The following is a 26,028-nucleotide window of genomic DNA, read 5'->3' on the forward strand; positions in this document are numbered from 1 at the left end:
GCTTCTGCTCCGGGTTGGCGGTGGGCGGAGCTGGAGGAGGGGGCTGGGCTTTGCGCCCGGCTCTGTTCCAACCGGTGATGGACCCAACGGGGCGTGTTTTGAGGGACGGACAAATCGCGACTGGGGGGACTTAATGGGTGTTACACACACGCGCTCGCCATGGTCCTCGTGAGTCTTCGGTGGCGGCAGCTGCTGCAGAAGTTGCGCGTCGCTATTCCTCTCCCCCCGGCTGGGCGTTTAGCGCCCGCTCCGGTCAGGTTTTGGCACGCCACTGGCGCCAGCTATCGGCTCCCGGAGTCTGGCCATGGGCCTGCTAAGGGAAGGAGGGGTTGGGACGGCAACCGGAGCAGCTGCGGAGCAGGGGGCGACGAGGAGGAAGATGAGGACGGGCTGGACATAGATGAAGATCTGCTGGAACCGAGCCTGCCCACTCTCCCTCTTGACGCCCAGAAAGTGTTTATTGTTCATCCAGCTGTGAAATGGGGGCCAGGCAAGCCGCAGCTGACCACAGGTGTGATGCCAGACGTCAGGCACAGACACACAAGAAAGGTGGTGTGTCTGCAACGCAGATGCGCCCAGCTTGTCCTCCTGTGTGTTGCACTCGCACATGGAGTAACGGTGTTGGCACCAGGCATGGAAACCAGCCCAAGTCATCACAAGTCAGCTGCCTCTCAGCCTAACCTACTTCTCAGGGGATTAAATGAGATTGGGGGGCGGCGGACATCCATGCACACCACATTGAGCTCCATAGGGAAAAAGGAGGGGTATAGATGCAATTATTGTTAATAATACTGTTACGGTGACGTGCATTAAACTGAATTTGGGGTGACTTCTGCACGGGTTCATGGGACTTTGAGCACATGTGAAACTGACTTGGAACAGAAACAGACTGGTGTCTCCATCTCTAGACGTGACATTGCCTCTAGCATGAAAGGGGTTAACATTCCAAGATTTCATTTCGTAGATGTAATTTGCATTATAACTGTGTTTATGGATAAACAGATGTTGAAAATGGATGTTATTATGTGACTAGAACTGTATTTGTATCATTTTTCTCTCCCAACTGACAGCTGAACTACAACTAGCTGAGGCTGCTGCTCTCATAAACACCATACAGAACTGGACAGTTGTAGATAAAATAATCCTTTCTACAAAAGTTCCTGACAAGAAATTTATCTTTGGCAAAGGGAATTTTCAGCTTCTGACTGGTAAGACGATACCTGTAGGAAGCTTTGAAGCTTTTTTCTTTTCTCCTTTAATGCTTCACATTATCATTTTAATAAAATGAAACAAAACCCCATGGTATCCAACCATAAGATTTATATACTAATTTAAATACCACATGCTCTAAATCGGGGGGGGGGGTTGAATGGCTATAACTTTGAAATATTTCACTGTGACTGTTTCAGTGAAATGTTTAGGTTTGCTATAATAAATAATAACAATTGTACATAATGGACTGGTAATAAACCTGCGGCTTATTAAACTCTGAGCAAGCTTTCTGCATGTGTACTACCCGCTTACCCCTTTCCCTCATGCACCAGCTGTTGCACTTTTGTTGTTTTCTAACACACCCAAATTGGGGAAACAGATTAATATCCATATACATTAATCCAACATCAGATACTGGTAGTAGTTCAAGTATAATGCTATAATCTGGCCATGTGCAAGAGTGAGTCAGATGTTTTCTTAGCAAATGACTGATGCTGAAACTCTTGCCTTACCTGAGGGTGTGAATTGTCCCTAGGAATGTGATTGATGAGTATTTGTAGGACACGGGGGAGGGAGTGGGTGCCTGCCCTGCCAATCCTTGAGAAATGCCTAAAATGCAGGGCTACTATTTCACTTTAAAAAAAAAAGTCAATATGTTACAAAATTATGTATCTCAATACTTTTCTTTTAGATAAGATTAAAGGACTGCCACACATATCATCTGTCTTTGTAAATGTCGAAAGGCTTTCTCCTCTAACAAAGGTAATCCAAAGTTTTATATCTAAGCTAACAAGTCTTCCTTCGTTGTTCTGGAATATTTTTATTATATTGATATAGTGTGAATGTAGCTAAGAATCTGCATAAATCATTGATTTAGTAGTAGTCCAGAAGTCCAGTAGCCGCTTGCTGTTGAACGGGCTAAGTAAACCTGCATAGGATTGGACTATGACAGAGTATGATGTTTGCTTCATGGCTAAACATCACTAAAATTTACCTAAATATGTTTCCATATTCCATGTGTTATTGCCTTTTCATGCATCAGTTTGTAATATACACATGAAAAACTGGACTAGGCATTCTCTTACTTGCACCTCAAATACTTCCTTGTGATGACATTTCCCCTCTGTAACATAAATACAGACCACACAATGTTGTAATGCAGTAGTTTACTCAATCCACTCCACTAGGTACCAGCTGCTGGTGGGAGCAGGGAAACTCACAATGCAATAGTGCCCGGTGGTATGGTACATATTCACACATGCTATGCCAGAGAAGAGGAAACTCATCATAGGTGGTGACTTGGGTGTAGGTGAAACCATGTCTAGAAAGGCTTATGGAGCATAGAGCCTTCTTCAGAATATATTGCTCCTGTGTTGTCCAGCAGAGGACCAGGGGTACAACAGCAGAGGACCAGGGATACATAGACCTCACTCCCATGCCTTTGCCTTAACATCATGACTGTGTGCTGATAGAAACTTTGCACATACAGTTGTATGCACAAAGGCTTCTTTGCACTCCAGAAGCCTGTGCAGTTCAGTTTCCAGGTCACATAGAAGCCTTTGCATGTACAGCTGTATGTGTGAAGGGTCTGTTGGTACCGATAGTTGTGTTGTTGGCATGAAGTCTATGGGATGGGGCTACTTGGTCCATCCCCATTCCAGGAGTCACATCTTCTTTATCAGAGGGCTATAAATATGCAGGAAATGAAGCACGAGGTTTTGCTTTTGCCACTTTCAGTGGCGTGAGCTGTTCTGATAGGTTTTACAATCAAGTCCTTAAAGCCATTAGATGCTAATTTTACAGCAGTACATTGTTAAAATTCTGAATTCCATCAAATTCGCAGGCAATATAAAAACCTTCAGTTTATTTTATCTTTTAAAAGAAAGAACTTGAAGAAGCCTGGCAAGTGAAGGTCTTTGACAGATACACAGTCGTCCTTCATATTTTCCGCTGCAATGCTCGAACGAAAGAGGCAAAGCTCCAGATAGCATTGGCTGAAATCCCACTTCTAAGGTACTTAAAGCAGTGCACATTTCATGTTAGTATCTGAACAGCAAGCAGAAACACTTTCAGATAACTTAAAATTGACTTGCCTCTTGTGTAATATACTGATAGATGTAGTTAACTACATTACAAAGCCTAGATCAGTCTTTCCCAACCTGGTGCCCTCCAGATGTTTGGAACTACAATTCCCATCAGCTACAGCTACAACAGACCATGTTGGCTGAAGCTGATAGGAGTTGTAGTCTGAAATATCAATAGAACACCAAACTGGGAGACTGGTTTGTTTTATTTGAAAAAATTATAAAATATAACATGGCAGCTTACAACATATAAAAGCAGCTTTAGATCAAATTAAGAAGTTTTTAAAAGCTATTTTGCAGTTACCTTTTTTTGGTAAAAATATATACATGGATTTTTTTTTTTATCATTACAATTTTTTATGAGTGCTTATTCAGCACTTCATCTCCTTTCAGGGCTGTGTATGTAGTTTTCAGAAGTTCTGATAGACCCTTAACATACTTTTTTATGTGTGAAAGCACCATCGGTTTAAAAGTCCAGCATAGTACCATAAAACAGATTTCTTTGCCAGTGCAAGTATTACTGTATGTTTAAACGATCAGAAAGAATCACAGACTGGCCCTGATCTTAGCTAATGTTAATTATGTGTAAGATTACAGTCCTATGCCAACTTAGCTGGGAGCAGGTACTGTCAAACTCAGTGGGGTTTAACTTCTGGCTAGGCATGTATAGGCTTGTGCTTTAAAGGTAAAGGGACTCCTGACCATTAGATCCAGTCGTGGCCGACTCTGGGGTTGTGGCGCTCATCTCGCTTTATTGGCCGATGGAGCCGGCGTACAGCTTCCAGGTCATGTGACCAGCATGACTAAGCCTTTTCTGGCAAACCAGAGCAGTGCACGGAAACGCCGTTTACCTTCCCGCCGGAGCGGTACCTATTTATCTACTTGCACTGGTGTGCTTTCAAACTACTAGGTTGGCAGGAGCTGGGGCCGAGCAACGGGAGCTCACCCTGTCGCGGGGATTCGAACCGCCGACCTTCTGATCAGCAAGTCCTAGGCTCTGTGGTTTAACCCACAGCGCCACCCACATCCCAAGGCTTGTGCTTTAGGTCTCATTAAAAGCAATGGTATTTACTTTAACTCCAACTAACTTCTTGCATTGTTTTCAACTAATTTTATTTGAGTTGCATCCATTGTAACTTAACTGTCAATAGACTTTTATGGCCACTGAAAGGCATATTAATTTTTTTATCCCTCAGGACCAATGTAAGAAATGATGTCAATCGGTTGGATCAGCAGAGAGGTGGCTCAAGATACATTATGGGTTCAGGTAGGCTGCATTTATTGTGGAAATTAATAGTAAAAAAAACTCCATCACTATTGCAATCAAGGGCTTTGATGCAAACACTGATTACCACTCACAAGCAGTTTGTCTTTATGGAACTGTTCTTGTAATGATTCCTTTAGAGCCATGCAGATGAAACACGTTCGCTTAGACTTGGTTCTGTGGATTCTCCAGGAAAATCTGTGGCCTGGTTAGCACATAATGCAAATCTATACCATAGCTAAGCATGAATTGCTGCTGCCTTGCTCTTCCTCCAATTCTGCTGTTGCCATGCTACCTGGAGATAAGCTGTGGTTTGGTTTGGCGTTGCAGCCAAATCCAACTCATGGTTTGTGTCCTGACAAAGCATGAGCTAAAGCCAAGCTTTTTTTCTTGGCTTACCTGTGGCTCTTTGTTTACCATGACCTTGGGTTCAGAAATAATGTCAAGCCAAAACCATGGCTTAGCTCCAGGTAGCAGGACAGTAGCTGGAGGAATGATGCAGGTGTGATGTCTGCTCTGAATACCCACATACTTGCCTACTCATGATTTGGCTTAGCATTATGTGAGAACTGGGGTAAGAATAAAAGGGAGTCTGGCATCATTTTTACAGATCTTTCCTGAAAAAGGCATGCCTGTGCTAGTATGTTCAAGGTTAAAGACTATTCTAGCTGCAATAGGCAGGTGTGGCAGTCATGTTCAATGTTCTATACATCTAAGCAATACAGTGGTACCTCAGGTTACAAACACTTCGGGTTACAGACTCCACTAACCCGGAAGTAGTACCTCGGATTAAGAATTTTACCTCAGGATGAGAACAGAAATCGCGCGGCGGCAGCAGGAGGCCCCATTAGCTAAAGTGGTACCTCAGGTTAAGAACAGTTTCAGGTTAAGAATGGAACTCCGGAATGAATTAAGTTCATAACTAGTTACCACTCTATACACACTTTTTATTGTGTTCCACCAACTGCTGAATCCTTCATATCCCTTCCAAAATTTTATTTTCATATACAGTGGTACCTCCGGTTGTGAACGGGGTCCATTCCAGAGGTCCGGCCCAAAGTTTTCTCAACCGGAGAGACCTCTTCTGCGCATGTGCGTGCAGCAGTAGACCACTTCTGCGCATGTGCGAGTGGCGAAACACTTCCGGGTTTGCCACTTTCGCAACCCGAAGTTTACATTACCCGAGGGTAACGTAACCCGAGGTTCCAGTGTATATTAAAATTCTTTATATTAGCATTACTGATGATGGAAACTGTTATATTTTAACAAAAATGATACATGACTTTTTGGATTGTTTCCAGCATTTATTTTTACTGTTGTGTGATTATTTTTTTTAAATAATAATTTTGCAAAGACTTAATCTTTGGTGTCATCCTTGTTTCCCTCATGTGTTCCAAATGGGTGATTTTTGCTTTGCTGCTACTTGCTTTTCAGGTGAAACGTTCATGGAAGTGCAACTTCGCCTCTTAAAAGAAAAGGAACTAAAAATTCGAAAAGCACTAGAGAGGCTTAGAAGAAAAAGGCGCTTACTCAGAAGTCAAAGAAGAAAGTCAGAGTTTCCTACTATTTCAGTAATGGGCTACACTAATTGTGGTAGGGAACAGCACCACAAATGCTTATGTTGCTAGTATTTAAGTACTTGCCGGAAATTCATGTAAATGTGAAGAGAGCTTTGTGTAAGGAAGTATTAATTCTTGGACTGTAACATGTATCCATGCCAGTTCTTCTCAAGAAAACAAAGTGCTTTTTTGTTACTTAGTAGGGCTTCCCGCATAGCTAAAATCCTTGATAAATGCTAGTGCCTAAGCCTCTTTGCAAAGTTTTCACATTTTGCATTTGACATGTGTGGAAGGGGATTCCTGAACACCCATCTGTGTTTATTGTGTGGTATTATTTCAGAAAATAACTTACAAGGAGTAGCAGATCCCACCACAAGATAGGTGGAGCCTGATATGTAGGAGAAAAAGAATTGAAAACTGCAGAGATTTCAAGGACCACTAGAAAATAAGACAGAAGCAGCGAAAGTGCACTAAAGGGGAAATACAAGCTGTTTAGGACCTCGGGGTTTCCTGTTACTGGTGTTGAAACAACCCTCTCATCAATCGCAGCTCTGATTTCACTCCTTGGCTGCAAATGCTGACAGGTGGAAGCAGCCAGGCTGGCTCATTTCACAGAAAGGTGCTGCACACTTAGCTCCATAGCTTTCTTTGGGGAAGGGAAGGGAAGGGACTCGGAACCTGGAACCCCCTACAAGTCATATAAAGACTCACAGGCACACTTCCTTCTGGTCAAATGAAACCTGACGGATCATGATCTCCTGAACACCTGTCCGTAACACACTGACGTGCACCGACATATAGATTATAAAATAGTATTGAAATGGTGGCTGGTTTTGTGCTTCTATAAATGACAAGTCTCCATCCCATTAACTTCCCCCCCCCCCTTTATAATTGTGGCTGGTTCAGCTTTCCCTTCCTTCCTTACTTTCTGTTAGGTAAAACCACTCTAATCAAGGCCCTTACTGGGGATTCAGCACTGCAGCCTCAAGATCAGCTCTTTGCAACATTGGACATTACAGCCCATGCTGGCCTCCTGCCATCATGTCTGACCGTCCTGTATGTTGACACGATTGGATTTCTGTCTCAGCTGCCCCATGACCTCGTGGAATCGTTTTCAGCTACGTTAGAAGATGTAGCCTGCTCAGTAAGTACAACCACCACCGTTCAACAGATATGGAGCCTAAAAGCCAATTTGGGAGAAATTACTCTTTAGGTGGGTGCAAATACTGGTCCCCTGGATACTAGCACTTGTTTCTGAGGAATTTATAGGCTTCTGTTTAACTAACCTACAGGAAGAGTTGAGGACTGCAACATACTGCGCTCAATTTGTATTGGACATTGTCATAAGTGGGGACGCGGGTGGCACTGTGGTCTAAACCACTAAGCCTAGGGCTTGCCAATTGGAAGGTTGGCAGTTCGAATCTTTGTGACGAGGTGAGCTCCCGTTGCTTGGTCCCTGCTCCTGCCAACCTAGCAGTTCAAAAGCAAGTCAAAGTGCAAGTAGATAAATAGGTACTGCTCCAGCAAGAAGGTAAATGGTGTTTCCATGCGCTACTCTGGTTTCACCAGAAGCAGTTTAGTCATGCTGGCCACTTGACCGGGGGGGGGGGGGGCTGTCTGCAGACAAACGTCAGCTCCCTTGGTCAATAAAGCAAGATGAGCGCCGCAACCTGTGTCGTTCACGACTGGACTTCACTGTCAGGGGTCCTTTACCTTTATTGTCATAAGTGAGGACTTTAGATACTAAGTTTTTAATCTGTTTAGCAAAATATCAAACCTAAGGGGGGCAACTCACCCAACCCCCGTAATAGTTCTTACATTGATTCTTACATTGATTTCCAAAAACAACCTAGATATGCTGAACTGCTTGCTAACTTCAACCTTCTTGGGTCTGTCTCAGAAATAGGTTTATTTTAAGCCCTCATTTGTTTCACATATCTTAAATACTACAGAGTGATGCAAGAGAATTTGACGAAAGGAGCTTTACATGGGTGTGGTTTTGGTTCAGTTTTATCTGGTTATCTGGTTGGAGGCATCCGTTTAGCTTTTTCAAAAGTTTCTTTTTCCTGGTCTATTTTTCCTCTGTTGTTCCAAGGACTTCCACCTCTAGCCTTAGGAGAAGGTCAAATTGCTTAGGGTCTATAGTTAATGTTAATATATGCTAGAGATGAAAGCAATTTCTACTTCTTAGGAAAGTAAACAGGCACTCTAGAAATTAGCCAAATAATACTTCACCTAGAGTTCAGTTTTGTACCTCATCAAATAGCAGTATGAAACACTATCCTTCTCTCTTACAGCTCTCTTTTAAAAGTCAAATAACTCAGCACCGTTTTGGGGCATGCATATTATTTGTTACTAGGATTTAATCGTACACGTGCGGGATGTTAGCCATCCAGAAAGCAACCTCCAGAAGGAAAGCGTACTGTCGGTTCTCAGGAAGCTTAATCTTCCCAGCCACCTACTGGAGTCAATTATTGAAGTTCACAATAAAGTGGATTTGATAAATAGGTAAGAGGTAACAGAATGTTATTGTCTATATCTCCCGGCTATCTCAGTTCTTAATCAAGTTAAACTAGAGTATTGCAATGAGCTGCAATGTGCCAGATTCATTTTCTGCATTGCTGGCAAAACGCCACAGCCCTGTCAACCTGGACAAGAGCCAAAAGTCAGTGGGTGGAATCCTTGGCACTCATGGAAGGGCTTTTGATCCATCAGACACCTCCACACTGGTCTGGAAAATCCTTCCACTCTCTGGAGGGCTACAGGGGTTAGCAGAGGCTTCTGCCGAGTCAAAAGGCCTTCCATGAATGCAGAGCGGATGGTTGGATTCCACCCAGCATGGCCAAAAATTGAGACATTTTCTCTAACTCACAACGGCAAATGACTGCTAGGTGGAATCCAGCGCACAACAATTTGTGTTTTATTGATTTCCTCAGTTTTAAACGTTATTTAAATATAAATTATGTTGTGTCCTTTAAACTGGATTGACTGGTTTATGAGTTTCTTCGTTTATAAATGTCAATAAAATAGAAATAAACCATTTAATATTTACAACCCTCAAAAGAGCTGCTTGCTTTTAAAGAGGCTCAGAAGCATGCAACACTTTGGGAATTGAAAAGTTGCACTTACAGAAGACCATAATGAAGAAAAAAGTAATTTGTACTACATTTACGGTGAAGACAGATGTAGCACCTGAGCTATGTGATTGGTTTAAGAGCGAAAGAACCTTGCATTTACTTCAATATTTTTGATACTAGATAGTGGTAGGAACCGGAGTCAACCACATGCATGATCAAGTTTGATTTTATACCCAAATTTTACCATTCTTCTGATCCTGATACTCTTGAATTTTCCCCAAACAAAATGATCTTGGAGCTTAATTCCAGAATGTTGTTCTTACATAGAATGGAATCAAAACATGAGCATCATCTTAATATGTCTGAAACATTCTTAGGCCCACAGCAACAAAACACACTGTATCAACTATATTGTTTCCTGCTGCCAAGACCTGACTTTCTGACCTCTGCTTTCTTCGAGGTATCATCCGGCTGAGTCAGATGCAATGGCAGTTTCTGCTCTCCTCGGGCATGGTTTAGAAGAATTAAAAAAGGAAATAGACAGCAGAGTTTTGAAAGTAACTGGGAAAAACATTATGACAATTAAAATTGATCTATCTGGACCTCAGCTCAGGTAAGGCTACTTACTGGTTGCGGGGTGTTTGTTGTAGAGGAAATTTGTATCGAGGATCTTTTTCATCAAACGCAGATAGCTTTTAGGTCTTTCGCCACAGCAAAGTTTTAGCACATCTTTAAAAAAAGCTTCATTTTCCTTGCCAAACCCACAACTTGCCTGTGTTCTGTTGGTTCTGTTGTAACAGTTAAAGCTGAAAGGGTTCCCTTCTTGGTGTGTTGGTTAGCTTTCTTGACCTTGAGTGTGGTGAAATATGTCCTTGGGTGCCACCAGGCCGTTGACTTGTAATCATGCTGCTGCTACTACTACAGAACACATCACCAATGCTTCCCATCGACTGTCTAGACTGCAGTCACAGAACTGCTTTGTTTCAATGTACAGTGGTACCTCGGGTTAAGTACTTAATTCGTTCCGGAGGTCTGTTCTTAACCTGAAACTGTTCTTAACCTGAAGCACCACTTTAGCTAACAGGGCCTCCCGCTGCTGCCACCAGAGCACGATTTCTGTTCTCATCCTGAAGCAAAGTTCTTTTTTCCCCTTTTTTTTATTTTCACAAAATTATAAACACACAAACAAACAAACAAACAAACATTAATCATAACCTTATTAAAACTAATCTTATTAACATTGTTAAGTGACTTCCTCGTATCCCCCAGTTGAATTTCAGTGCAAATCATTATAACGGTTTTCCAAATCAAAATTCTTATAAACTTAACTTAATCACTTAACATCTTTCTTTCTTACCAGTTCAGCATTAAACATATTAATTCATCACATTACATATTTAAATCCTAAGCCTATCTGGTAATTGCAAGCTTTTTCCAATTAATTTAACTTAGCGTATTTAACTAAATAGTCATTAAATTTCGTCCATTCTTCCTGATTCTCCTCCTCCTTCTGGTCACGGACTCTTCCAGTCAGGTCGGCTAGTTCCGAAAAATCCCATCACCTCTGAAGCAAAGTTCTTAACCCGAGGTATTATTTCTGGGTTAGGGGAGTCTTTAACCTGAAGCTTATGTAACCTGAAGCATATGTAACCCGAGGTACCACTGTAGAAGGGAGCTAAGGAGTTCTTATTCTTCATATTGGGTTAGGGAACCCTCAGCCCTACCCTACCTCCTTCCTGTGCCCACCTCACGTGAAGTATTTACGAGTATCGTGCAAAGTGAATGGCAATCCTGATTTGGAGCATTTGCTTATTAATCTGAGCATGCAAGGGTAGGAGTGAGTGCATAAGCACACAGTGTTCCTAATACTCCAGAGATTGGTTTTTGTCTGCATACAGCCAATGTCTATAAGGCACTCACTGTTTTCTGCCTTTCTAGTTGGCTCTACAAAGAAGCGACAGTGCAAGATGTGGATGTTGTTCCTGAAGATGGTACAGCCAACGTGAAGGTGATCATAAACAATTCCACTTTGGGCAAATACAAAAGACTGTTTCCTCGATCAAGTTATTCCTCTTGCAGTTAACAAGATAAATTATCTTTGCAGAGAATCTCTGATTATTAGGTATTGCATAGCTGTTAAATACACACACACACACACACAGAGAGAGAGAGAGAGAGAGAGAGAGTGCTTTGCTAGAATATAGACCTTCATCCTGTTTGCTTCAGACAGACCAGGAACTGCTTGCCTTGAATTGCTGAAGAAACGTATTTGTGAAAATGTCATGAGAAAGTTGCAACACTTTCAGTTTACAGGGAATTGCATAAAACCACCCATTCTTGGCAAAGTGGCAGATCTATTCAATTGCTTGTATGCAGGGTTTGTTATCAGTCAGAAAGCTAATTTTTAATCAAAGTGAATGTTGTTTTATCAGAAAAGTTGCTGTGATTTTCCAGACTGCTAATGCTGCTCTAACTTATGTATTACAATTCCTGACACTTTGTTAAAAAGTACTTACTTATTTGGAGAAGAAAAGTCCCAAAGTTTTATATTACAGGCCTGGGCTCCCCTCCTTTAACAAAAATAAATATTTAATGCCTTGAGGGGAAGCTTGATTGTAGCTCTATTTTTTTCAATGTACACTTAGAACTGTTAACGCTGACTAGGGATTCTGAAATACATTGGTCAGCCTTTCTGCTGCTGTTCCTTTCTTATACCCTTCATAGAAGTAGATTAGCTTTTTCTGTAACGCTGCTACATAGTGGTTGAAGTCCAGTGCTCTTATTTATTCAGTATGACTGCCTAAGGTTTGCTTTTGGAACGAATATTCCCCTTCCTGTTGCCTACCATGGTAAACATGATGCTCTAGCTAAACATTTTGTTCCTTGTTGTTGTTGTTTAGTCATGTCCGACTCTTTGTGACCCCATGGACCAGAGCACGCCAGGCACTTCTGTCTTCCTAGTGTTGCTAGTGGTTCCTAGTGGTCCCTAAACCATGAACTTCAATCACATTCCTTATTTTTACATAAATAAGCCTTGATGAATTTGGTAACCCTGCAGAATTTTACAGACTTAGTGTAGCTGAGCACGCAATCAAGAGTCGCTGTCTCACTTAGCATGCAGCCTTTTGGGAACTTGATACATCTTGGCTTTCGAACCAAGAAGAAAAGCTGCACTGTCATTATTACTTCTTTGTGCGCACGTCCTTTAACAGCTTTCAAGATAAGCCAATTCCTTAACTGTGGGAGCCTGCATTCCTGGTTTTCCATTTTTGTATCACCCATATTCTCCCAGATCACAACAGCATAGAATGCTGCTCTGCCTGTGGTTGCCGGATGCCTGTCCCAAACACTCAATGTTTCACAGTAATATATCCCCTGGTAGATTGGAATGCACAGATCTTTTCGAGCAGGGCTTTGGGAGATTGTATATTAGTATAGTGCAATTACTGCACTAAATGCTTCCCAGAAAAACTGGGTCTTTTCATAGAAATTTCCATGAACTTCATGGAGCCACCTTCGGTTTATCCATATCCTAGCTGCAAGAAAAATCTTCAGAACATTCCTGTGAGGTAGGTGGGTTATTTATGGTTTATATTTCTTCTTCTTTTTTCTCCTCTTTTTTGAGATAGCATGCTAGGAGTTAACCCAAGCATCCATCCAAGCTGCAATGCTATTTTAAAAATTTTCTATTAAGGCCTATCACGTTTTCCACAAAGTTATTTTTTTCTATGAAGTCTCCAGCAATTATGTTGATACAGTCTTTCTTGGATCCAGGGCGCTGTTTTTTAACCCACTGATTTAGGAATGGAAGGGCAGGAAGAGTCATTTTCTTAACAGATCCACGTAGATGTGCGAGAATATAACCTAAATCTCCAGTGAGGTTGATTCCTGCAACAAATAATCCCGCTGTAGGGGGAAAAGAAAAAAGAGAATTGCTAGCTGAAATTCCTGCGATTTTATCCCCTTTTAGATACGTGTTTTCTGCACCAGCATAGAGTGTCGTTATTTATTTTAGCAAGGAAGACTTGCTCCCTTTCTACCACTATGTTGGTTCTGCTGCATTCACAAACCACAGAGAGCAAGCCAGATACTACTTTTGCCATTTATTTATCCATCTAGTAGACCACCCCACTGACCACATATCTGCGTAGTTCACAAAATTTAGACGATTGTTTTACTGTATCTGATGAAAAACAAAACAAAACGCTCAATATAAAATCCACATAAAACCAACACAAGGAGCATAAAATCATTCTAAAAGGCCACCCAGCTAAAAAAGAAGAGTTTAGTTCCATGGACTAAAACACAAATTTAAAAGGTATGGGGATGTGCCCTACAGTGCAGCTGAGTACAGACTGTGGCTCTTAACTCAGCAGTTGATCTTCATTTTTTTCTAGATTTTTTCTAGATTTTCATTTCAAGTACCAGAGATGGGCACTTAAGAGCAGAACTGACATGGATGAGCACATCTTGCTTCTCAGAAGAGAAAATCAAGTTGCCTGCCCATGAGCAATTCTGCTCAGTGGTAAGCTACCCTTTCTCCTGGACCCAAGCACTCCGCCTCCCATCTGCAGAATTTGGATTCCAACCCCCATCAGCCCCAGCCAGCTGGCCATTTGGGAGATCAAAAGGCAGCAATTACCTGGGCGACCATTCTTTTTCCTCATCTCCATGTAACGGATAAGCTCTGCCGCTGTTGTTTTATTTCCCCACCAGTAGGGAATCGCGGGCCACAGCTCACAGTGCTTTGTCACTTGTCCTGGATCGTCATAAGACACAATAACCTGGTAGCCAGAGGACCACATGCTCCGTAGGGTCGGAGTGACCTGAAAGATAAGGGAAGTCCACATACTGAATTCATGTTGCTCAACAGGAAGGATGAGGATCAAGTTCAAGGCAGCTCTGTGGAACCTCAAGTTCCAAGTCATACTTCCTATAGTTCCCTAATTGTATAGCAAAATATATGACAGTAAGATGGCTGCAAGTGGATTGGAAGACACTTTTGAGGATAAAGCCACTGAATGCATGGAGACTCTCTTCCTGCACCCCCTTCCATGGACTATGTACTTTTAATATAACCATTGCTAGTTTGATGCCCATCCACTAACTTAGGACTGGGGTCTATTCAAAAACCAAAGGACCTTTCTTCCTTTCCTACTTAAGTACGTTTTTTAAAAAAATCACAGCACAATTCACTATACAGGAGCCAACTCCTAGGGACTGAGGTCCCTTCAGCACCCTCCACCCCAATAAAATATTCGAAGGGGGGGTCCAAAGTTAATGGGCATTGGTATACAAATAGTGTAAATGTGCTGCATTATGTGATCAATTATGTAGGGCAGGGCTTACCTGCCTCTTCCTCCGCCCCCATATTTTATTCAAGTTGGCACCCCCAATTCATTATCCATACACCCATGTGGAGCAGGCTACAGAATTGTCTGTGGTACTGCCTGCGAGTAAATCCCATTGCTATCAATGGAGCAACTATTCAGTGATATGTTTTACATTTGACCAGATACTGAACACTCCCACCAAACCTGGAAAAAGCTTACTTCAGCCAGGAGATGATTGGTGCTCATTTTGGGAGGGTAGATTAGGTCTTGTATCCTGTGTTTTACTCGCAGGCTCATTGAAATTAAGCCACATGACAAAATTAGATCCATCACTTTCAATGGGTCTATGCAGGGTAGAACTTAATTAGATGCAACCATGTAAGTTGCCATTATTGTTTTGCAGCTTCTTTCTTTTTTTAATGTAGCACACCTTTAAGGAATTAACTACGTCAACATGTTTACATGCCGAAACATTTAACATCTTAGTAATGTCAGTAATAGCAAAGCATAATTTAATTTGTGCTAAGGTTGCGCTCTGGAATCTGTTTTCAAAAATGTTAGCAGACGAAGAGTCGTGGAAAAATGTTAGTGGACAAAGAGTTCCTTTCCATTTTAACTAGCTTCAGTCTGTATCCACCAACTGGATAGTGCGCCTCAAGTCTCAACACTTCTTTTTTCATTTTAAGAAATTAAACACTATTGCCATTGAATCACAGGGCATCTTTTGAAATCCTATTGACCAAAAAGGATGTGGGTACTGATATTAATATGTACAGAATCTCATTCAATTAGAGCATAGTTTGAGGATATGTACATGAGCAATCCTATTTATTTCAGTGTATCATCCTGAACAGGCCAGTGTGAATAAGGCTTCTACAATCTTGAAACTTCACAACCAAACATTCCAAGCAACTTACATTTCTGGGACACAGTTTGCCACTGAAGATCTCCTTTGTGCGGGAAACCAAATGGCGGTGATGGTCCTCATCTAATCCATCAAAATTTCTGAAAGCTAGAACGACAACCTCCCAGGGGTGGTTTCTCAACCATCGTAAAATATCCCACAGGACATCCTGCAAAAGCCAACATGAAACAAGTAAAATAAATAGCTGCTAAGTGCTACAAGGAAACTGAAACGAACAGCAACCTGTAATTGATTAATTTCGCAAGTGACACTAAGTTGCATACTACAGATACAGTGATGTTAATTGTGCAGGATTGGAATTTTTTTTTACACCGTTTCCTGTTTGACATATGTTAGCTAACACAAGCTGAGTATATTATCTACAGTATGCAGGGACGTGGGTTTGCCGATCAGAAGGTCGGCGGTTTGAATCCATGTGACGGGTTTGAGCCCCTGTTGTTCTGTCCCAGCATCTGCCAACCTAGCAGTTCAAAAGTATACCAGCGCAAGTAGATAAATAGGCACCACTGTGGCAGGAAGGTAAACGGCATTTCCATGTGCTCTGGCTTCTGCCACAATGTTCCATTGTGCCATAAGCGGTTTAGTCATGCTGGCCACATGACCCGGAAAGCTGTCTGTGGACAAACGCTGGCTCCCTCGGCCTGTAAAGCGAGATGAGCACCACACCCCATAGTCACCTTTGACAGGACTTAACTGCCCAGGGGTCCTTTACCTTTACCTTGTCTACAGTAAAGACAGCTAAAAAAAAACAAAAAAAACACTTGATGTAATTGCAACTATAGAATAATCTTGACTAAATTGTGGGATCTTGAAAATCTCGACTTTAATTTTCAAGTCTAAGTGGCAAGTAACCTGTCCTTATGACACAGCAGAGTATTTCTGCCCTGTTTGCATTACTGTCTGACAGGAAGAGTTGTTCAACAGTGGAACAGACTCCCACGAGAGGTGGAGGTTTTTAAGCAGAGGTTGGGTGGCCATCTGTCATGTATGATTAAGTTGAAGTTCCTGCATTGCGTATGCCAAAAAAAAAACCCCACAAACCAAAACAGAAGAGGTATCCTAGCTCAGAAGGCCTTTTGGTTTAAAAGGCTCATATTAACATCTGCTGCATAGTCTCAAATCCTATTGACATCAAATCCATTTGGCACACATAACAGAGCAATCAACTTAGGGGTGGGTTGCTCAATCATTATTTTCCAATAAATATGGTAGTGTTATAATTAGGAACCTGAAGTTATCACAGGTCAAATACAATACAAAAAAAAAACCCCAGAACATTCATCACATAGTAGGCAGAATTAATGGGCCATTTGATTTAATAATTTAAAAAAAGGATCTGATTAATTAGATACATAAGGTGTGATCCAAAGATTCTTGAGTGTACCCATCTACAGAGACTTCTTTTTCTCTAGCCTAACTGGGAAGGAAAGTGAGCCACAAAGACAGAAATCAATATGTTTCTCCACTTGCAACTTGCTTTTCCTTCCATGCTGGGCGGCACTTGATCAAAGTGAGCTACAGGATATTCTGGGGAGACGTGTCAGGACCACACTGGGCGAGGCTGGAGGCTGCATGCCGTCCTCAAGCTGTGGTTTCCCCACCTCTCCTCTACATGGAAGGGAAAGGCTGTATGCACCAGAATTCCTTTTCTGTCCATGTGGTGTGCTCCCTGGCTCATTAAAAAAAGAAACAAAACACAGAGGAAGCTTCTGTGTGTACAGAAATCTCTATAAAGGCCAGTGCACCCAAATATCTAGCAAACACAATTGTCTAGTTCTCACTTAATTGGTAAACCATGTTTTAGCACTACACGCACCAGGAAGTCTTGGGCTCACACATTCTTTGCTTTCCTTCTGGACAGCCAGGAGAAGGAATTTGGACCAGAGATTGCCACATAAAGCAAACTTGTTAGCTTCAGACACTGTGGCTTGAAGTTGGTTTGTTCTAAAACTGACCAGAGTTTGTTTTGAACCACAGTCTGCATATCTATTATTCTTGGAAATCTAGGTACACCAGGATCTCAGTATTTTGAAAAACAATCTGTTCCAACCTCTTGGAAACTAGAAGGCCAATAAAAGAGAAGCAGAAGTGTGTTTTAATTCATGCTTTGCAAAGCCAGTCAGGCAATTCTGAGAAGCTGATTCATATTTTGAACACTTAGGGTTAGTAATGTTTGTCTGCTGTAATTGTTACTTAGCCTGCTGTGGAATCCTAATAATCTTCAAACAGATTAAAATATGAAAGCCAGACATCACAGGGAATTGCTATGTTATACCTGAGTCAACATGGTAATTGCTGAATCTTTAGTAAGTCTAAGTTTTGGGTCTTATTGAAATGGTGGACGCCTGAGAAAAAGGCTTTTTGAGAGCTGCGCTTTCTAGCCATAACACATTTGGTTAGGTTAGCTTCAATAATCTAACAAGTTAAAGGTAAAGGTAAAGGTACCCCTGCCCGTACGGGCCAGTCTTGCCAGACTCTAGGGTTTTGCGCTCATCTCACTCAAGAGGCCGGGAGCCAGCGCTGTCCGCAGACACTTCCGGGTCACGTGGCCAGCGTGACAAGCTGCATCTGGCGAGCCAGCGCAGCACACGGAACACCGTTTACCTTCCTGCTAGTAAGCGGTCCCTATTTATCTACTTGCTTTCGAACTGCTAGGTGGGCAGGAGCTGGGACCGAAAGACGGGAGCTCACCCCGCCGCGGGGATTCGAACCACCGACCTTTCGATCGGCAAGTCCTAGGCACTGAGGCTTTTACCCACAGCGCCACCCGCGTCCCTAATCTAACAAGTTAGCTGTGCCTTAACTTAAATCCCATTCAGTGGGAGCTAAGCAAAAGTAACTTAGTCTGGATCTATCCTTATGATATTTATAAAACAGCATAACACTAGCCAATATTCCAGTCAACTGCATCTTCACAGCTACCAAGATTCTTGCAAATGAATTGCAACAGCCCCAATCCAGAAAAAAAGAGACATGCACAGACAAGATCGAAACAATGGGGCAAGTTTGTAGATTTTAATGGAAATAAAGCACTGCTGGTTTTTTTCTGAACAGGGCCATTGCTACAGAATGAATACAAAATACCCAAGCTGGATATTGAAGGCTCTCTGACTTTAACATGCCTTCAGTCCTCAAGGCCACCCTGGGCTCCTTTGGGAGGAAGGGAAGGATATAAATTTAATAAAGAATCGTAATCATGCATGTTGGTTTTAAACTTTAATATTGTGGTAAAGTCATCAAGGACCTTGGATTTTTTCTAGACAAGCTCCACTGAACGGGATGCATGTAAAACACAGATGTGCTTAAGCAGCGCCCTTTTCATTCCGACAGGACGTATGCAGAAGAACATCCCAATAAGTCCTTAGTTCTATATTTCCACACTACAGACTTGAAGGAGCATCTCCTTGAACTTTGACACTAAAGATCATTTGATACAAAAAAAGGAGGGGAGAATTAACATCTTTTCCAGGCCATAATGGCATTCAATAACTTCCATTCCAATACAGATCCATTGCACTCTGTAATGAAAATCATGGCATCAGTGACCATGATCTGGACCGTAGGAAGGTAGCGTATTCCCTGCTCGCACAAACAGACCTTGGTCTGTAGTGAGCCAGCACCCATACCAAGCCCTGGGAGCACATAAGTGAAGTTTCTGATTCACCTGGTACAGATGTGGTGCTTTCTCTGCCAACAGGACATGGTACAGCCATGGCAACCATGCATACGTATACATGCACACAAAATGCAAATGGCCTGACCAACTAGTCCTGCTTAGTATGCATGGGATGTCTAGTTGCAGCGCTGTTTGCAGGATCATAGGGGTCAGTACTCTCTGCACTGGCTGCAAAATCAGGCAAATTACCTGGCACCTGCCTGATCCAGTACACAGCCTGATAGTTCCAAAAGCCAATGGTAAAACTGATGGAATTCCTTTTCCTCAAATGGGACATGCCCCCACACAAGGCTGTTACAGATGAGACATTGAGGCATACATGAAGCTTTTTCATCCTGCACCAGAAAGGGGTTGTCACATTCCCCATATTACTTAAATAGTAGTTAGATCAGGGCTGGGAGACCTGCAACCCTCCAAACATTGGGCTACAGCTTCCATCATCCCTGACCAATGGATGAGGCTGATGAGAGTTGGGAGTACAACATCTAGGGGAGCTAGATCATTACAGTGGTACCTCTGGTTGCGAACAGGATCCATTCCAGAGGCCCGTTCACAACCTGAAAAGAACGCAACCCGTGTCTGTGCACGCGCGGGTCACGATTCACCGCTTCTACACATGCGTGTGATGTCATTTTGCGCATCTGCGCATGCGCAAGCGGCGAAACCCGGAAGTAACCCATTCTGGTACTTCTGGGTCGCCGCGGGACGCAACCTGAAAACGCTCAACCTGAAGCAAACGTAACATGAGGTATGACTGTATAAGTAACTACAGTAAGTTGTCCTAAACTCTTTTTTAAATTGTGTTGTGATGTTGTGTTTTAAGTCCTCCCTGGGACCTTAGGGTGAAAGGCAGGTAATAAATCCCATGATAATATGAAATAATAAATACTTCAGTGCTATCAAAGCAAAACTGTACCTCTACAACTGCTGTTGTGTAGAGCATATGAACAAAGTGCAATTTCATGGAAGGTTCATCAGGCTTGTGAGCAATCCTCAGGTCAAAATACCTTATTCCAGCATCCAGTTGCTCTGACAGAGTCAGCACCTGTCAAGTTAAAAACAAAGTGCTGTTAAATTGCTTAGCACAAACCTCAACATTTTTAATTCATCAGGCACATTTATTCTATTTCTCCTTGCAGGAGCTGTGGGATGGTACATCTCATATGGCCCTTACAGCAGAGTGAGCATGCTAACTGTTGAAAAAGCAAGCTTCAGTAATAAGACATAGGAACCAGAAAGTTTGAGAACTGCTTACCTGTGTTATAGACCACCTCAAAATAATTGGGTGTACTATGCTGTGCATATGCTTGTCCATAAACTGCAGCAACTTGGATTCATTTATGCTCACTTCCGAGTCCTTATCCAAGCAATAAGTCATAGCATCATGACTTCCTATTGAAATAAAAATGTAAAGTCAATCTACTTCCAATCATTTGACAAATCTTACCCTCTGCACAAAACTTCATCTCTAAAACCATGTGGCTTTACACACAATTCCTACCCTAAGCACATGATTGCAAAAAGATCTATCAGTGGGGAAAAGCGGGTATCAAATCCCAGCTCAGTGCAAACCCTTTCATCAAGTTTCTTAGAGGCTGAGAGACTGGGTTGAAAAGCATGATCCATGTGATGTCTGATTCTGAGCCATCACACAACCTCCCAAGGTTGTTGTTTCTGGAGGGCTGGCAAAAAAGGAAAATCATTCCTGGCTAATGCTTTTCCCTCAGCAAGAAGCTTTAAGTTAGGATTTCCTAACCACCCTCTTGATACAATTTGGGCAAACTACACATACCCCAAGGGGACGTGGGTGGCACTGTGGGTTAAACCACAGAGCCTAGGACTTGCCGATCAGAAGGTCGGTGGTTCGAATCCTCACAACGGGGTGAGCTCCCATTGCTCGGTCCCTGCTCCTGCCAACCTAGCAGTTCGAAAGCAAGTCAAAATGCAAGTAGATAAATAGGTACCACTCCAGTGGGAAGGTAAACGGCATTTCCGTGCGCTGCTCTGGTTTGCCAGAAGTGGCATAGTCATGCTGGCCACATGACCCAGAAGCTGTACACCGGCTCCCTCAGCCAATAAAGCGAGATGAGCACCGCAATCCCAGAGTCGGCCATGACTAGACCTAATGGTCAGGGGTCCCTTTACCTTTACCTTTTACACATACCCCAACAATATGGCTTACATCTATTAGATTTTGTCGATGAGATTTGGTGTTGGGCCTGCTCCTTGACTGAGTTGTCTGACACCAAAACATCAGTCAACATGACAGGAAGAAGCTCACTCCAGAACTATTTCCAAAATGTGGTCTACACATGTTGATATTGCATTTGTGGGAGTGCACAGATGCTACAGAGCATAGCCTATCCAAATCTAAGTGTAATAGGAAACTGAAAAGCTGGTGCTATTTACCTGGAAGTGACAAATTAGAGAGAGGAATGCCCCAGAGACATTCCGGCAAATTAGACATCCATTGGCCGCCGTCACTGTACAAGTGAACAGATTTCTTCTTTGAACGTCCCTTCATTTTCCCCTTTTGCGTGATGTTCTATAAAAGAAGCTGAACAAAATGAGAAGTTAAGTCTGCCCCGTCGGTACGACCTTCTCATTGCACAGTACAGTTGTGGCACTGATTAAATTCTAACACTTACTAAATTCAGGAATTATAGGTGTCTTGCACCCACAAACTAATAACAATACTCTAAGATGAGAATGTAAGAATTACTGTGCTGAATCAGAGCAAAGACTAATTTAGTCAAACTCTGCAATTGTAGAGTTGGAAGGGACCACAAATGTCATCTAATCCAATCCCCTGCAGTGCAGGAATCTTTCGCCTAACGTGCGGCTTCAACCCATAATCCTGAGACTTAAGAATCTCATGCTCTACCGAATGAGCTATCCCTTAGATACTTGCCATCTAAAATACCTGGAGGGCACTAATGTACTAGACAAAAAATCGCACATCAAGCCTTTGTTGCACCCTTCGTACCTGTCATAAACTGCCCTCCAAGGCAGCCATTTATATTGCACCAGCCTAAGGGCTGTGACAGTGGGTGGAATGATATGCATCAGCACAATTCATCACCGCCTTTTTTTGAGTCATGGCAAATAGGGCAGAACTGGGTAACTGACCTACAGGCACCAGGTCAATTCACCTGTGAGTGGCACTAGTCACCATATGCATCACTGCTCCTAAAGCATATGCATGGGATTAAAGCAACCCATCTAAAAGAGGCCTATACCCAATAATAGATTCAGACAATTGGGTTCTTCCCTTAATGTGATGACTTTTGTAGCTGCCTTTGGAATCCAATGGTACTGGGAAGGATCTAACAAATGATAGTGTCCTAAAGTCAGAATGCATTTGAAAACATCTAAGTATTATGTTGTCCACTACTTCAAAGACCCATTTAGATGACCTGGTTATGTTTGAGTCCCAGTACTTAGATACTGCAAAAGTCAGAAGGGGGGGGGGGGATATGGTTGTCTGAATTCATCTTTTTTCCCCTTCACTTTGCAGATAAACCAATCAAATTACCTTTTCCTGTCCTGAAAGTGCATATCAATGGTTTTGGATATACTTCCCAAAGAACTGTAAAATCAGTTTTCAGGAATTTGTTTTAAAAGGCATCTGCACTTCTTCTTTTTACCATGTCTAAAATCCCAACCATTTACACAGGTAACTAGGAAGAACAGTCTGCCATCCACAAACCAAGATCAACAGTGCAATTCTTTGCATGCTTACTCAGAAGTAAGGTCCACTGTGCTCAACAGACTCCCAGACAAATTGATATAGGATTGCAATCAAAATTATGTCAAATAGCCGAAGGGGTGTGGTGGAAAGAAGAATCTTGGTCCAAAACCAAAATACATTTTGAGTAAGTCATTCACGTTTGATATGCTAGAAAATAATATTGATAAAATTGATAGTCTATACCAGTGTTTCCCAACATTAGGTCTCCAGCTGTTTCCAGACTACAGTTCCCATCATCCCTGACCACTGGTCTTGCTAGCTAGGGATGATGGGAGTTGTAGTCCAAAAGCAGCTGGAGACCCAAGGCTGGGAAACACTGGTCTATACCCATCCCAAATCCATCAATCTATTTTACTACATGAACTGCAAAAGATGCAATATGTCAAAAGCTGGAGTCAGGAATAGGTCAGCAATAAAACAACACCACCACCACTGTCATTGAAGTTAACTCTTTATTCAACGAAACCAAAACAGTGCATACCTAGTGGTCACAGCAATCCTTCCGAGTAGGTCTTGCCCCAAAGAGGCAGTTGTGAGAGCCTTCCCACCACTCTCTAAGGCTCTTCCCCCAGTTTCTTCCCCAGCAGACTGAGGCTTCATAATCTTGTCTCTCATTGCTCCACCCTCTTCATTTCTTTGTGTGTTCTGTGAGACCGGGGTGGGGGGAGTTGGTCACAACAGGAGAGGGAGACCCCCTGGATTCTTCAGCAGCCTGCCTCATCTCCATCTCCTGGCCCTCCTCCTCTCCTGTCTCTTAATCTGGACTGCTCTCTGCCACAGCCACTCCCTGCTCACTAAACCCTGTTGCCTCTTCAGCTTCTGACACCTCCTCTTCCTCCCAGTCTGCTCCCTCTTCTCCCTCTGACCTCTCACCCATCGTCCCACTACCAGTCCCCTGGCCTCTGAGACTTCTTCCCCAGGGGTTTCTTGAGGGTTCCCGAGCTGGTGCCCCCCAACACTCCTCTGCATCCAGCCAGTCCATGATATAATACAACAAAATCCCAACATAACAACAGATGTCATTTGGGCAAAATTAATCCATGTATACGTTATTTGGCAAGAATTAGGAACATCAGGGAGCACAACACAGATTAGACTCTATACAAACACATCCTAATCTGCCCCATATATAGCGGCCAATATTGCCTGACTACAGGAGATCGTGACAGCCACAACCTGATTTATTTCCTACTGGGCTATTAACCTATTTTTTTGTAAAATCCCTTCTGCCGTTCCTTATCTATTGTTTTCCTAAGTAGGTCAGTTGTTCCCACACATAAATTACCAATCAGTAACGCTAAAGCTTCTACAGCTCTGGCATAATCTCCTAAGGAACCTTATAAGCCAGGAAAAAATGCATAATAATAATAATAATGTCAGAACAAACCAATTTTCTCCCTAACAAAAAAAAGATGTTAGAGCACCATTCATTCGATGGCAGAATTCTCACCATCTCTATTCTAGATCACCCATCTATTCAGGTGATCAGTAGTAACAGTATCTGCTAAACCAAACAAATGCCTGTTTAGTGAGAAGATCCTCATGTGCAATAGCAACAGGTTCCTGATGTGTAAAGGAACCTCTAGCTTACGGTCATTATTGCGAGGAATTCCATGTGAGATGCTAACTCATATTCTAATTTGTTATATTTATACATCATACTTCAAGCTATATGACTGTACCATAAAATTGCATAATTACAGTGCATATGTTTGAGAAAAGTTCTAAACAGGTAAGGAGAACCTGTAGCCCTCCAGGTATTATTGGACTTCACTTCCCATCATTCCTAACTGCTGTCCATGCTGGCTGGGGCTGATGGGAGTTGGAGTCCAACAACATCTGGAAATACACCAGTTCCCCATACTTGACCTAAAAACTTGTACGTTCAAGGCTGAACTGCATGTTACAATAAATGCATGGTTTCACCAACAGCACCTTCTGTCCTACAGCAAATCCCAGCTTGAGGGACAATTTTAGTTGGACCTGGAGTACAAAGGAAAAGGTTTAATCTTCCCCTCCCTCTGCTCCTCTGTGCCTGCAAGTTAACAAAAAAGAAGCCAGACATATTAAATATGTAACTGCATTTAATGCAACATGTACCTTATTCTGGATCTTTCTGTATTTGTCATGAAGTATACATTCAACTCTTCTATCTTTGCAATCCAATAAATGTACTTATATGATACACATTGCCTCATTTAGTCATATTTCAGTCTGATATTTCATATTTTGGTGAAGTATGAACCATCCCTAAGCATTTTTTGGAATTTGTGGATGCCACTTGTTTTGAACACATCAGCAATCCATAAAACACAAAGTCCACAATTTCACAGTCCCCATCTTGCACTTCTTTTTAGAGTTCAGCAACCGAACTCTGATGAACTGAAAGGCTCACAGACGCGGGGGGGGGGGGGGGGGGGGCACGGATTTCAGACCCAATACAAAATTTCATGTAAAAATTCTTATTTAATGCGTTTGTAGATCGTCCTCCCCGCCCCCCACAGACACCTGGGAAGTTATTTTGCGCATAATATTTCAACGGGGCATTGGTATTGTCTGTAAATAATCCAAGTTTTCTCTCACACACACAGAGAGAGAGAGAGCGCACCTAGATTACGTTATGCTACTAAAAACTGAATGGGAAAGTCCTATATAACAATGGGGACGGATGTTTATCAGTTAGACTTTATTACTGTTGTGGCGGCACAGTTAAAAAACCGGTTGCTTAGAGACGCGGGACATGCCCTACATTCAGCTGTGGGAAAATATTTAAGTTGCAGTCCTAGTCACACTTTCGAGAGTAAACAAGACTGCACAGGATTGCATCGTTGGTCGCGCGCAAAGCGGAGACGGGAGGCATCAAATAATTTTATTTTATTTTTTAAAAAAGAAAAACTGCAAAGAAAAACTGTTAACTTACTTGAGGAAGAATCAGAAAGATCCCGTTCCAGGAAACATTATTCAAAAATCTCCCTGTCGCGTGTCACATTTGGCTTTCCACAGCACGCAATTCCACAGCGTAGGGGTCGCAGCTGCCCGTTCCTCTCAGCAACAGCAGAGCCTCGCTTCGCTTCCTCTCTCAATCCGGGCCCGCTCAGATTCTGGACCCAACACTCGCCTTTTCCCAAAAGCCGCTGCACCGGGAAA

The 26,028-nt window shown here is 42.5% G+C and overlaps 2 protein-coding genes across 7 annotated transcripts; one reads left to right on the top strand and one right to left on the bottom strand.

Annotated features, from left to right (window-relative positions):
* The first annotated feature begins 73 nt into the window (after positions 1-73).
* On the top strand, positions 74-11,803 carry GTPBP6 (GTP binding protein 6). Of its 2 annotated transcripts, none has more exons than XM_028727796.2 (10): positions 74-511; positions 1,071-1,208; positions 1,904-1,974; positions 3,095-3,225; positions 4,493-4,563; positions 5,995-6,153; positions 7,055-7,263; positions 8,479-8,627; positions 9,657-9,809; positions 11,135-11,803. In XM_028727796.2, the coding sequence occupies exons 1-10, from the start codon at positions 160-162 to the stop codon at positions 11,277-11,279; spliced, it is 1,578 nt and encodes a 525-aa protein (XP_028583629.2). In that variant the 5' UTR covers positions 74-159; the 3' UTR covers positions 11,280-11,803. The 2 variants fall into 2 exon arrangements, with proteins under 2 accessions (XP_028583629.2, XP_028583630.2); XM_028727797.2 differs by having other exon boundaries at positions 342-549.
* On the bottom strand, positions 11,575-26,028 carry PLCXD1 (phosphatidylinositol specific phospholipase C X domain containing 1). Of its 5 annotated transcripts, XM_077927557.1 has the most exons (9): positions 25,802-26,028; positions 24,817-24,916; positions 23,363-23,526; positions 21,540-21,687; positions 20,386-20,522; positions 20,047-20,175; positions 15,447-15,602; positions 13,839-14,022; positions 11,575-13,102 (listed from the first exon to the last, which is right to left on the bottom strand). In XM_077927557.1, the coding sequence occupies exons 4-9, from the start codon at positions 21,652-21,654 to the stop codon at positions 12,867-12,869; spliced, it is 957 nt and encodes a 318-aa protein (XP_077783683.1). In that variant the 5' UTR covers positions 21,655-21,687; positions 23,363-23,526; positions 24,817-24,916; positions 25,802-26,028; the 3' UTR covers positions 11,575-12,866. The 5 variants fall into 5 exon arrangements, with proteins under 5 accessions (XP_077783683.1, XP_077783682.1, XP_077783684.1 ...); XM_077927556.1 differs by lacking the exon at positions 24,817-24,916; XM_077927558.1 differs by having other exon boundaries at positions 21,540-21,675; positions 23,363-24,916.

This window comes from Podarcis muralis, chromosome 4 (assembly GCF_964188315.1).
Source record: "Podarcis muralis chromosome 4, rPodMur119.hap1.1, whole genome shotgun sequence".
Taxonomy (NCBI): Eukaryota; Metazoa; Chordata; class Lepidosauria; order Squamata; family Lacertidae; genus Podarcis; species Podarcis muralis.

Excerpts from the sequence above, each read along its gene's own strand:
- GTPBP6 (XM_028727796.2), top strand. The coding sequence starts at position 160 with ATGGTCCTCGTGAGTCTTCGGTGGCGGCAGCTGCTGCAGAAGTTGCGC. Across the intron at positions 1,975-3,094 it reads GGCTTTCTCCTCTAACAAAG|AAAGAACTTGAAGAAGCCTG; the intron begins GTAATCCAAAGT and ends ATCTTTTAAAAG. Across the intron at positions 8,628-9,656 it reads AAAGTGGATTTGATAAATAG|GTATCATCCGGCTGAGTCAG; the intron begins GTAAGAGGTAAC and ends GCTTTCTTCGAG.
- PLCXD1 (XM_077927559.1), bottom strand. The coding sequence starts at position 21,654 with ATGAAGGGACGTTCAAAGAAGAAATCTGTTCACTTGTACAGTGACGGC. Across the intron at positions 20,523-21,539 it reads CTCTAATTTGTCACTTCCAG|GAAGTCATGATGCTATGACT; the intron begins GTAAATAGCACC and ends TTATTTCAATAG. Across the intron at positions 20,176-20,385 it reads TGAGGTGGTCTATAACACAG|GTGCTGACTCTGTCAGAGCA; the intron begins GTAAGCAGTTCT and ends TTAACTTGACAG.